Source organism: Lissotriton vulgaris, chromosome 8 (assembly GCF_964263255.1).
Source record: "Lissotriton vulgaris chromosome 8, aLisVul1.2, whole genome shotgun sequence".
Taxonomy (NCBI): Eukaryota; Metazoa; Chordata; class Amphibia; order Caudata; family Salamandridae; genus Lissotriton; species Lissotriton vulgaris.
In genome coordinates, this window is record NC_141696.1 from 1,537,047,790 (window position 1) to 1,537,060,752 (window position 12,963).

A 12,963-nucleotide genomic window follows, 5' to 3' on the forward strand; every position below is an offset into this window, starting at 1 on the left:
CCGTCCGCGCCTGGCCCGCGCCCAGCGCCAGACCCCCTGGCCCTCACATTGCCCAGCCCTCCCGCATTACCTACGATGCCTCCACCCTCCTAGCCCTTAACCCCGGCCGTCCCCCCAACTGCGTCCAAGCCGCTCCTGGACACACCCATGGACCTTTCTCATGCTACTCCTGCAAATTCTTCTGCACCGTCAACCACTCCGCTACGATCTCACCTCAGATTCCCGACACCAACCACCTACAATGCATCTTGCTCAACACCCGATCGGTCCACAGGCACGCCATTGACCTATGGAATCTAATAGACACCATCTCTCCGGACGTCGCCTTCCTTACTGAAACATGGATGAACGCCTCCTCCGCCCCAGACATCACCATTGCCATCCCAGAAGATTATAAGATCATACGCAAGGACCGTACCGGCCACACAGGAGGAGGAATCGCTATCGTCCATAAGAAATCCATCCAAATCTCAACCAGCTCTGACGTCAACCTCGCCAACTCTGAACACCTTCACTTCCAGATCCACATCGACCCCAAGACCACACTCAGAGGCACCCTCCTTTACAGGCCTCCAGGACCCCGCGCTCAATTTAGTGAGGACATCACGGACTTCATCACTCCACACGCGCTCCCCTCCAAAGATTACATCCTTCTGGGAGACCTCAACTTTCACCTTGAAAAGAACAACGACCGCAACTCCACCACCCTGCTGGACAACCTCGCCAACCTCGGACTTAAACAACTGGTCACTTCCCCCACCCACATCGCAGGTCACACTCTCGACCCTATCTTCACCTCCAGCAATCATGTCTCCTTCAGCCACACCACGAATCTCCTCTGGACTGACCACAGCTGCGTTCACTTTACCTACAACAAGCCCAAACCCAACAACCACCCCCAACCAACTCTGCAAAGAAACTGGAACAAAATCACCATCGACCAGATCTCCTCATCGCTTCTTCTAAACCCCCCAGCCCACTCCTCAAACCCCGACCAAGCCGCCACCAACCTCACCCTATGGCTATCCAACAGCGCCGACATCCTAGCACCACTAAAAAAACGACAAAGCAAACTTGGCAGCAAGAAGGCCTCATGGTTCAACGATGATCTTAAAAAATCCAAGAAACTCTGCCGCTCCCTTGAGAAGGCCTGGAAAAAAGACCCAACCACCAGCACCAAGGACGCCTTCAAAAACGCCACCCGCATACACCATCAACTGATCCGAAAGGCCAAGAAAACCGCCTTCAAGGAACGACTAGATAACAACGCCCACAACAGCAAGGAACTTTTCAACATCGTCAAGGAATTTACCAATCCCTCGGCCAACTCTAACGACATCACCCCCTCTCAAGCACTCTGCGACTCCCTAGCCTCATTCTTCCACAACAAAATTGCAGACATCCACAACAGCTTCGACAACCAACCCGGAGACCAAACCACCCAACCATCTGCTGCACCTTCACCCCCCTCAAACATCCTTAATGACTGGAACACAATCTCCACTGAGGACACCATCCGCCTGATGAACTCCATCCACTCAGGATCCCCCACAGACCCATGCCCTCACCACATCTTCAACAAAGCAGACTCCATCATAGCACCGCACCTCCGAGACGTCATCAACTGCTCCTTCAAATCCGCCACCTTCCCGGAAAGGTGGAAACACGCTGAACTCAGCGCCCTTCTGAAAAAACCCACAGCGGACCCCACCGAACTCAAAAATTACCGCCCCATCTCGCTCCTTCCATTCCCGGCCAAAGTCATCGAGAAAGCTGTCAACAACCAGCTCGCCGCCTTCCTCGAAGCCAACAAATCCCTCGACTCCTCTCAGTCCGGCTTCCGAGCAAAACACAGCACTGAGACCGCCCTCATCGCAGCAACAGACGACATTCGAACTCTACTGGACAATGGAGACACAGTCGCCCTCATCCTACTCGACCTCTCCGCAGCCTTCGACACAGTCTGCCATAGCACCCTTCTACAGCGCCTCAGAAACATCGGAATCCAAGGAAAAGCACTGGAATGGATCACCTCGTTCCTCTCCGGAAGAACCCAGAAAGTCCGCCTCCCACCATTCAAGTCAGAGGCCACTGAAGTCATCTGCGGCGTACCACAAGGATCTTCACTCAGCCCCACCCTTTTCAACGTATACATGAGCCCCCTCGCGGCCATCGCCCGCCAACACAACCTCAACATCATCTCCTACGCGGATGACACTCAACTGATCCTATCACTCACCAATGACCCTAGCACGGCCAAAACTAACCTACACGAAGGAATAAAAGAAGTAGCCGAATGGATGAAACACAGCCGTCTGAAACTGAACTCTGATAAAACAGAAGTCCTCATCTTAGGTACCTCCCCCTCCGCATGGGACGACTCTTGGTGGCCAGAAGCCCTTGGAAAAGCACCCATCCCGACAGACCACGCACGGAACCTGGGCGTCATCCTGGATTCCTCACTTTCAATGAACAGACAAGTCAACGCCGTCTCCTCATCCTGCTTCAACATCCTTCGCATGCTCAAAAAAACATTTTGTTGGATCCCCACCGAAACTAGGAAAACGGTCACCCACGCTCTGGTCACGAGCCGACTGGACTATGGAAACACCCTCTACGCCGGGACTACCGCTAAACTCCAGAAAAAACTCCAACGAATCCAAAACGCCTCAGCCAGGCTCATATTAGACATCCCGCGTAAAGAACATATCTCTGGCCACCTGAAAAACCTCCACTGGCTTCCCGTCAATAAGAGGATCACTTTCCGGCTCCTAACCCACGCACACAAAGCACTCTACGAAATCGGACCAGAATGCCTCAACACACGACTGTCCTTCTACACCCCCTCCCGCCAGCTTCGTTCTTCCAACCAAGCCCTTGCCACTGTACCTCGCATCAACAAGACCACCATGGGAGGTAGATCCTTCTCCTACCTGGCAGCTAAAACCTGGAACTCACTCCCCACTTACCTTCGCCTTACCCAGAACCACCTAGCATTCAGAAAGCAACTTAAAACGTGGATATTTGACAAGTAATTCCCCACCCCTCCTTAAGCGCCTTGAGACCCTCTGGGTATGTAGTGCGCTATATAAATCCTTTGACTTGACTTGACCAGGTAGTCTCTTCAGGGGAGAGTGAGTGTTCCATTAAAAGTACTCATTCCTCTCCCAAAAGGCCTAGAACGTCATCCCCAATACCATCTTTGGAGCCACCTCAAAAGAAGACGCCCAAGTCTTCAGAGGCTCGTTCAAAGGCCATGGCTGAGAAGGTTTCTCTTCAGGATACTACTTTCAAAAAGCCTCTCATGACGTCTTCATTTATGGCTGTGACAACGTCGACGACAACTATCTCCACATCAATGGCATCGTCCTTCTCCTCCACGTCGACGACTACTTCAGCCTCGTCGTCGATGGGTAGGTCCATTCCATCTGTTATTATAATTAAAAAACCGTTGATGAGCGCTTCCTCATCGACAAAGCCAAAGTCATCGTCGACGGCAAAAGCTCTATCGACGTCGATGAAGCCTTCTTCGTCGTCGACGAGACCCTCGTCGTCGACAGTGAAGACTCCGTCGACAGTTCCATCGTCGATGAAGCCATCGACGAGACCATCGACGTCGACACCAGCGTCGATGAGGTCGTCGACTGAGCATCGACGACGTCTCCAGCATCGACGCTGCGGTCGACGAAGCAAACACCGTCGACGACGCTGCCGTCGACATTACCATCAATTACCTCCATTGAAGTACTCTTAAAAACACTTCAGAATAACTAAGCGTAATCTAACGCCAGAATTGACTTCTCCAAGCAGAGTCCAGCCACTGCCACCAGCTCATCTGTTGGACACGGAGGAATCTGGTGATGGCTCAATGTTTCAAACTGCAACCAACCCATCAGAACTTCACATTAAAATCCATGAAAGTTCTGACTGTGAAGACCTGGGTCAGGAAGAAATGGATTTCCAGGAGGAATATCGGCCTCCTCCTCCTGCTCCAACGTCACAACCTATGGTGTGTCTCCCAGCATCCATAGTGACGGATCTGCAATTTCTCACAGCGGTCTCCATCCAATCCGCCTCCTCCAGTTGTGCCACCACCACCACTTGTGACACCTGCCCCTCCTCCTCGCACTAGGCCGCCTCCGCTGGTCCTCCAACCAGAAACTACTTATTTACCTCCTTTATCATCTTCTGATGAGGAAGAAGATGGAGCACAAGAAGAGGAGGAACAACAAGAGGAAGGAGAACTACAGGACGACGAACGGAATGATTATGTAATTCCAGATCCGGCTTCCCCTAACCAAGCGTAGGCAGACTCGCCTCCGGAAGACATCGGAGGGTTCCATAACATCTTGGAAAGGGCTGCGTCAAGATTCAAGATCGAAATGACCACACAACCTCAGGATTGCTTCCTGTAGGACTTTAAAGAGCCATTTAAAAAGGCTGTAAGATCCATTCCCATTATTGATTATATTTGGGATCAGGGAGTGAAAATAATGAAAAATCCTTCATCTTTACCTCCACTTCTACTCAGGCTCGACAAAAAGTATAAGGCTCCAGACACAGCTCCAGCATGCCTTACAGCTCACACAAAACAAGACTCTGTCATTACCCAGGCTGTGCAGCGTAAGTCTAATGATCCATCAGCTGCGTTGTCTGCGCCACCGGATAAGGAGGGTCGTAAACTGGATAATATTGGCAAACGTTTTTCATCCATGTCTGCCCTAACAGTACGAGCGGCTAACTCTTTAGCTTTGTTAGGGCACTACAACCGCCAGATGTGGGCGGATATTGCCCCATATTTGGGAACTATCTCAGAAGACCAAAAGGAAGAGGCAAAAAAGATTCTCCTCGAAGGCGAACGTTCAGCCTCGGAGATAATCGACGTGGCGATGGACATTGCCTCCACAGGATTCCGACAGCCGGCAGGGACTGCGGTCCTAAGGCGCCAAGGATGGTTTAAAGCCACGTCTTTCCGGCCAGAAGTGCAGGCCAAGATATTGGACATGCCGTTTGATGGCAAGCTACTATTTGGGGAGCAGATAGACGAGATGCTGCAAGGTATCAAAAAAGATACTGATACCGCGAAAGCCCTGGGTATTCTCCAGTTCAGGAATACTTCCTTTCGAGGCTCCGGAGGAAGAGGACAACCTTCGAGAGGTAGCTATCAGGGGTACAAATCATTGTACGGCTCAAACCAGCAGTACAAACCCCAGTACCAACAAAGGCAGCAGCAACAAAATCAGTCATCATACAACAAATCATCCTTTCGTGGACGAGGAGGGAAGAAAGACACAACCAGAAGGCAATGACCTCTTTCTCCCACAGGCCTCCACTTCTTCTCCACCTTACGCAGTTGGAGGAAAAATCTCATCCTTCCTCCACATTTGGCAACAAATTACAACAGATCGCTGGGTCCTTCAGCTAGTCCAGTTCGGACATTCTTTGGAGTTTGTGGAAACTCCACCTTCGAATCCTCCACGTCCGATGAGCCACAAAAATCTACATTTCCTCCAAAATTAACTCTCTCTAATGCTCCATAAAAGAGCTATTGAAACAGTCCCCAGGGTTCAGAAGGGCAAAGGATTCTAATCTCGATTCTTCCTAATAAGGAAAAAGGAGAAAAAGTGGAGACCTATATTGGACTTAAGAGACCTCAATGGATACCTCAAGAAACAGTTGTTCCGTATGGTGTCCATCCAGGAGGTGCTGCAGCTCCTTAATGCGAAAGACTTCATGGTGTCTTTAGACCTCCAAGACGCCTACTTTCACATACCGATCCACAAGAACCACAGACAATTCCTCAGGTTTGCTGTGGCGGGCAAACACTACCAGTTCCGGGTGTTGCCCTTCGGGCTGAAATCGGCACCACGCATTTTTACAAAATGCCTGTCTCCGGTGGCAGCATACCTTCGCCAACACCATCACCAAGTCTTCCCGTACTTGGACGACTGGCTAGTCAAGGCACCTACTTTCGCAGGCATGAGCAGGTCCTCCGACGCCTGTCTGCAACTCTTCGAAAACCTGGGACTCACTCTCAACCAGGAAAAGTCTGTCCTACAGCCTTCCTAGCTCCTCATTTTCCTGGGAGCAGTCCTGGATACAGCTCAGGAAAAAACCTTCCCGTCACAGGAACGTCAGTTTAAACTAAGGTCTCTGGCATCCCGGATTCAGGCCAAAAAGACCATCACGGTGCGCCGGTACAAGTCATTCTCTTCCAGGGGATCCTCATCAATAGTCATAAGCATTAGAATATTCACGCCCATGCGCGGGACCCCGGAAACACTATATTATATGTGCCCCACATATATATATATATATACATATATATATATAAATAATATATATATAAAAACAAGCAATAGCAGCCAAATCACATTAGAGCTGAAATATGCTGTGAAGAATTTCCACCATACATGTATAATAAGCATTAGAAACATGAGAAACAACACCAAAGATTGTTTAGAAATTGTTTTAATGCTCAGAAAGCAGTAGAAATTCTCATAACTCACTGGAAGCATAGGAAGCTCCAAGGCTGCATTGCAAACACACAGTCTAAAAAGACTGAAAAGCTAACCTGTAGCTGAATAGCAATAAACTGACACCGTGCCTTTAAGGCACTCATGACCCCCTGTATCCCATCATGCCCCAGGGGTGACAGTTAGGTCAGTTGTTATTTCGGGCTCCTTCAGTGAAGGACCCTGGTTACACAGCTCCACTATTTTTCTGTTTTTTTGACAGAAAAATACTTCTTTTTTGACAACTTTTACTCTTACTTCGACATTTTACATCTAGTCAAGTAAGATACTGCTTGTTTTCAGCAGTTTAGTGAACATGTTCCTCTGAGAATGCCTTCACTCTTTGGTAAATGTCCTTCTTGTGGCAACAAGAAGACAAAATCAGACAACCACGACGTCTGTATCCTTTGTCTGCCTGAAGATCATGATCCAGGCACCTGTCCACATTGTGAGAACCTGTCAGGAAGAACTCTCAAAGACAGGGAAAGGATTCAAATTTATGGCCTGGCTCACAGGGCTTCAAGAGGAAGATCTTCAGTGAGGAAGGGCTCCAAGAAGACTCATACATCTTCAAGAAAGAAGTCTTCATACCCTTCAACTTCAGCGTCGGGCTCGGCGCTGAGAGAAGAACCACAGGTGGAGTTTTCCTCTTCAAAACTACCGTCGACGGCGGGCTCTCCGTCGAGGAGATCAGGTACGTCGACGACGTCGAAAGATCCAGCTCCGTCGTCGAAATCCCCTCCGCCGTCGTCAACCGGGCGACGATCGGCGTCGAGGAAGGCTACTCCGCCGCCGTCAACCGGGCGACGGTCGGCGTCGAGATCCATTACCCCTCCGCCGTCATCAACCAGGCGACGACCGGCGTCGAGGGAGGTCACTTCGCTGTCGTCAACCAGGCGACGATCGGCGTCGAGAAGTGTGACCCCTCCGCCGTCGTCCAAGAAGCGGCGATCGGCGTCGAGGACCAAGACCCCTCCGCCGTCGACAGTAGCTCGTCGGTCGGCGTCGAGGACGCAGTCTCCGTCAGTGCAGCATCAGCGCTCGGCGTCAAGGGTGCCCTATACCCCTCCGCCGTCGTCGCACAGGCATTCGACGTCGAGGCAGAGATCTCCGTCGACGGCCGACCATCGCCGTTCGACATCGAGGCAGAAAGCTCCGTCGACGACAGGACAGCGTCGTTCGACGTCGAGAGAGAAGCTTCCGTTGACGACAGGACATCGTCGTTCGACGTTGAGGCAGAGAGCTCCGTCGACGGCCGGTCATCGCCGTTCGACGTCGAGGCAGAGGGCTCCGTCGATGGCTACTCATCGCCGCTCGACGTCGAGAGACTACAGATCCTCTCATGGACATTCGGGGTCGAGATTGTTTGATCCTCCGACTCCCCGAAGGCGTTCGACGGCGAGAAAAGAACGCTCGACGTCGAGGCATTCAGATGCAATCATGGTGACGGAATCTGCTTCTCATCATTCATCTTATCGGTCCTCTGGCTCCTCAACTGAACATTCAAGGTCCAGAAGCCCTATACACAGAACTCCTGAGCGTCGACCAGATCCGTCGGCCGAGCGAATCAGGCTGTCACCTAGATGGTACAGATCTTTGGACCATTGGCAAGATGCTGGGGCTACCAAGCGTATGCAGGAATATGCCAGCCCACACCACAGGTCTCCTCTCCAAGATCTGGTGGAGGAGAGGGACAGGCGTAGCCCTCCCAGGCGCAAATCCCCTGTGAGACTACCCACCAAAGCGCCCAGAAGATCCCGATCTCCTAGAGGGGAACCTCGAATGGAAAGTCCGATATGGTCTCGCTCTCCTAGGGGCAAATCGCCCGTGAGATCACCAGCCAGATCTCCCAGAACATCCCGATCTCCTAGAAAGGAACCTCGGACAGAAGATCGGATCAGATCTCGCTCCCCTAGACGGGAGGAGCGTTCAAGAAGGTCACGGGAGCGGAGACTCAGTGCTCACCGTAGACGTCGACGTACTCCGTCTACTTCTTCAACCTCTTCTACCAGATCGTCCAAGAGGGACTACTCCCCGACGTTGACGGACAGTCCTGCGTCCAGGTCCTCCCCAGTGGATGACATTGGCACGTATCTGGATGTGCTGCAAAGAGGAGCGCTTAAACTGAACATCGAGATGTCTGTCCCTCAAGTAACAACGACAGTCATTTTTGAAACTTTACACAAGAAGGCCATCTCCGGACCTCTGCTGCCTTTAGTCCCGGGGATTATGGACCCTGTCAAGGAGGTTTTCCTAACCCCAGCAGCAATCAGAGCAGTACCGGCCCGCATTCAGAAGAAGTACAAACCGGCGACTTCTGACCCGGTGTTTGTAAAATCTGACCCTCCAGCAGACTCTGTGATTGTGGCAGCGGCGAGGAAGACACATGCGGTTGCTGGTTCGTCTTCAGTCCCGCCAGATAAGGACAGCAAAACTCAAGACTCCTGGGGTCGAAAGGTTTGCAACTCTGCTGCTTCCGCTCTTAAGGTCGCTAGTGCAGCTGCGCTTCTGGGTCGATATGACAGAGCCTTATGGGACTCGATGGAAAGATTCAAAGCCAAGCTGCCAAAAGAGGACCAGCAGGACTTTGAAGAAACTGTTACAGAGGGGTGTCTGGTGGCGAATCAGATGATAAGCACGGCCGCGGATGGGGCGGTGCTTTCGGCTCATTCCTATTCCCATGGAGTTTGTGCCAGAAGATCGGCCTGGTTGTGCCTTACAGGTCTGAAACCGGATGCTCAGCATCGGATTCTGAATCTTCCCTTTTCGGGTTCCGCTCTCTTCGGAGAACATGCGGACGAAGAGATGACCCGAATGAAGACTGAGCTGGATACGGTGAAGGCGGTGGGCTTGGAGAAGAAAAAGGAATTCAAGCACCGCTTCAAGACAAACATGGGGAGAGGGGCTCAACAGAGGGTTCAAACCACTCAGTGGTCCCAAAACAAAACTCAAAGGAAACCCCAGTTCCTTGGCAAGCCCAGCAGAGGTAGAGGAGGTCACCAACAGTCCTCCAACACCACAAGAGGAGGAAAGGCCTGAACAGAGGCTTCCTCTGACGCCGTTGCCCACTCCAGTGGGAGGAAGTGCTTCACAACACCTGGCAGAGTGGGTCAGCATCACAAAAGATCAGTGGGTGCTGAATATACTGCGCAATGGATACAGGATACGTTTCCGTGCTCTTCCAAAGAGCATCCCTCCAAAGAGCTCTTGCCCTCACCAGCTAAGCTTGCTCCGACGAGAGGTGAAAATCCTGCTGCAAAAAAGAGCGATAAAAGTGGTTCCTCTCGCTCTAAGAGGAAAAGGAGTTTACTCCAGATATTTCCTTGTCCCCAAAAAAGATCAGGAGGACAAGTTCAGACCAATACTCGACCTACGACTATTAAACAAAGTCATCGTCAAGGAAAAGTTCTGCATGTTAGCGCTTCACCAAATATGTCCACATCTTCAAGCCGGAGATTGGATGTGTTCGGTGGATCTGCAAGATGCGTACTTTCACATCCCGATTGCGCAACAACATCGCAAGTACCTACGGTTTGTCGTAGGGAACAAACACTACCAGTACAAGGTGTTACCCTTCGGTCTCAAGTCCGCACCACGAATCTTCACCAAATGCATGGCAGTGGTGGCGGCTTTTCTTCACAAGAAGGGTCTCTTCATTTACCCATACCTGGACGACTGGCTCCTAAAAGGTCCATCTCCGGTACAAGTAACGCACGATCTGCAACTGTGCCTGCACCAGCTACACAGACTCGGCCTCCATGTGAACCTGGAGAAGTCAGTCCAGCGGCCTACACAGTCCATCCACTACCTAGGCTCCGTTCTGGACACAAGCTTGGGAAAAGCGTTTCCTTCGGAGGAGAGACTTTTTTCCATGAAACAGAAATGTGGGATTCTGCTAGAGTCTCGGCTTCCAACAGCCCGACAAGTAGCATCTCTACTGGGTTCTATGGCGTCCTGCATTTTTCTCATCCCAAACGCCAGGCTGAGAATGCGTCCTCTACAACAGGCTCTGGAGGATCAGTGGGACCAAGCGACAGGACGCTGGGAAGATCGAATCAATCTTTCCCAGGCGACAAAAGAGACCATCAGATGGTGGACTCGGAGAAAGAATGTGATGGTGGGGGGGCCGTTTCATCAACCCATTCCTTCCCAGTCTATAGTGACGGATGCCTCCCTGCAAGGCTGGGGAGCACACATGGGTCCGCTTCAGATTCAAGGCCAGTGGTCTGCGCAGGAGCAGACATACCACATCAACATGCTGGAACTCAGAGCGGTATTCCTGGCTCTCAAAGCTTTCCTACCAACGATCAAATCCAACTCAGTCCTGGTTCAGACGGACAATACGACCTCCATGTTCTATCTGAACAAACAAGGAGGCACAAGATCTCGCCCACTATCTCGAGAGGCTCAGGCAATCTGGCATTGGCTTCTCTCTCGAGGTCTCACAGTAGTGGCAGTGCACCTTCCAGGCGAGTTGAAAGTCAAGGCAGATGCACTCAGCAGGCACTTCGAAGATCAGCCAGACTGGGTGCTAAGCGACGAAGTAGTAGAAGAGCTTTTTCGTTGCTGGGGTCGTCCATCCATAGACTTGTTTGCAGACGACGAAAACACCAAATGCCACGCCTTCGCGTCCAGGTTCCACAGGCCAGGGACGCAGGGGAACGCTCTACTGTTGGATTGGGCAGGGATGTTCGCATACGCGTTTCCTCCCCTGATTCCGAGAGTAGTTTCCAAGCTTCTCAGGTCGAACATGGAAATGATCCTGATTGCTCCGGATTGGCCTCGGCAGTGGTGGTATCCGGACCTTCTACATCTGTCTGTGTGTCCACACAAACGGCTCCCTTGCAGGCCGGACCTGTTGAGCAAGATGAACGGGAGGATAATGCATCCCAACCTCCCATCATTGAACCTAACAGCATGGCTCCTGAGGTCCTGCAATATGGACATTTGAACTTGCCTCCCGAATGCATGAACATTTTAAAGGAGGCTAAGAGACCGTCCACGAGAGCGTCCTAAGCATTCAAGTGGAAAAGGTTTTACTTGTGGTGTAGAAATCATCATTTGGATCCGACTAAGGGGCAGGAGGACGTCATCTTACCATACCTCCTTTCCCTCGCAACTGCTGGTTTAAAGTACACTTCAATTAGAGTGCATTTGTCAGCTATTGTAGCATACAGAAAATCACCTGATCAGATGTCTTTCTTTCAGGTTCCAGTGGTCAAGGACTTCCTCCAGGGGTTGAAGAAAGTGTATCCCCCTGTGCGAAATCCTTCTCCTCCGTGGGAATTGAACCTAGTTCTATCAAGGTTAATGTCTCCACCTTTCTAGCCCATCCACAAGGCTTCCTTACAACATCTCTCTTGGAAGGCAGCTTTTTTGGTGGCGATTACCTCTGCGCGCAGAGTAAGTGAGATACAAGCGCTCTGTGCGAAGGAACCATATACTATATTCCACCACAACAGAGTAGTCCTAAGGGCTCACCCATCTTTCTTGCCTAAGGTCATCTCTGATTTTCATATAAATCAGTCTATTTCCCTCCCTTCCTTTTTTCCAAATCCTACGACCCCAGCCGAGCGGTCACTTCACTCCTTAGATCTTAAAAGAGTACTTTAGTTTTATTTGGAAAAGACTAAAGGGATTAGGAAAACTGACCAACTGTTTGTGAACTATGGCTCAGTGAGAACAGGTTTTCCAGCGGCCAAGAGGTCCATCTCCAGATGGATTGTCTCTTGCATTAAGTTGGCCTATCAGCTAGCAGGCAAACCTTTGTTGATGTCTCCAAAAGCACATTCCACTAGAGGGAAGGCCGCTACAGTAGCTTTCTTGCATGACATCCCAATGTCGGAAATATGCAAGGCGGCAACCTGGAAATCAGTTATTATTATTATTATTATTATTATTATTATTAAAAAGGATTTGGTACCGCGCACATACACCAATTGGTTTCTTGGCGCTCGAGACCGGGTGGGAGGAGAACATTCAGGGGCAGGGCCGCTAGCCATGCGCCAGACGGAACAGGTAAGTTTTTAGAGAATTTCGAAAGCAACGATAATCGGTAGACAGACGAATGGCAAGAGGGAGGGAATTCCAGGTAGCCGGAGCAAGGAAGGAGAAGCAAGCTCCTCCATGTTTCTTGCGGTTAAACCTAGGGGTGATCAGAAGGTTATGAGCCGAGGATCTGAGGTGACGGGAGGGGACATAGGCAAGTAAACAGAAAGAAATAAAGGCAGGAGCGCATGAAAACAGGGATTTGAAAATGGTGCAGGCCATTTTAAAAACACACCGCTGTGCAACTGGGAGCCAGTGTAAAGTTTTCAGCAAAGGGGTGACATGCTGATGTTTAGGCTGCCGAAAAATTAGTCTGGCTGCCTGATTCTGGACCAGTTGGAGTCGGGAAAGATGGCAGGCAGGGACCCCCACGTATAGACAGTTGGCATAATCTAGACGT

General features: G+C 50.9%; 1 protein-coding gene across 1 annotated transcript in view; it reads left to right on the top strand.

Moving 5' to 3' along the window:
- Positions 1-12,963, top strand: part of LOC147700311 (uncharacterized) — a 382,768-nt gene that overhangs the window by 182,689 nt on the left and 187,116 nt on the right. Inside the window, 2 exon segments of the mRNA XM_086936303.1 lie at positions 4,056-4,303; positions 4,532-5,058. Coding sequence (XP_086792429.1) covers positions 4,056-4,303; positions 4,532-5,058 — 775 coding nt within the window.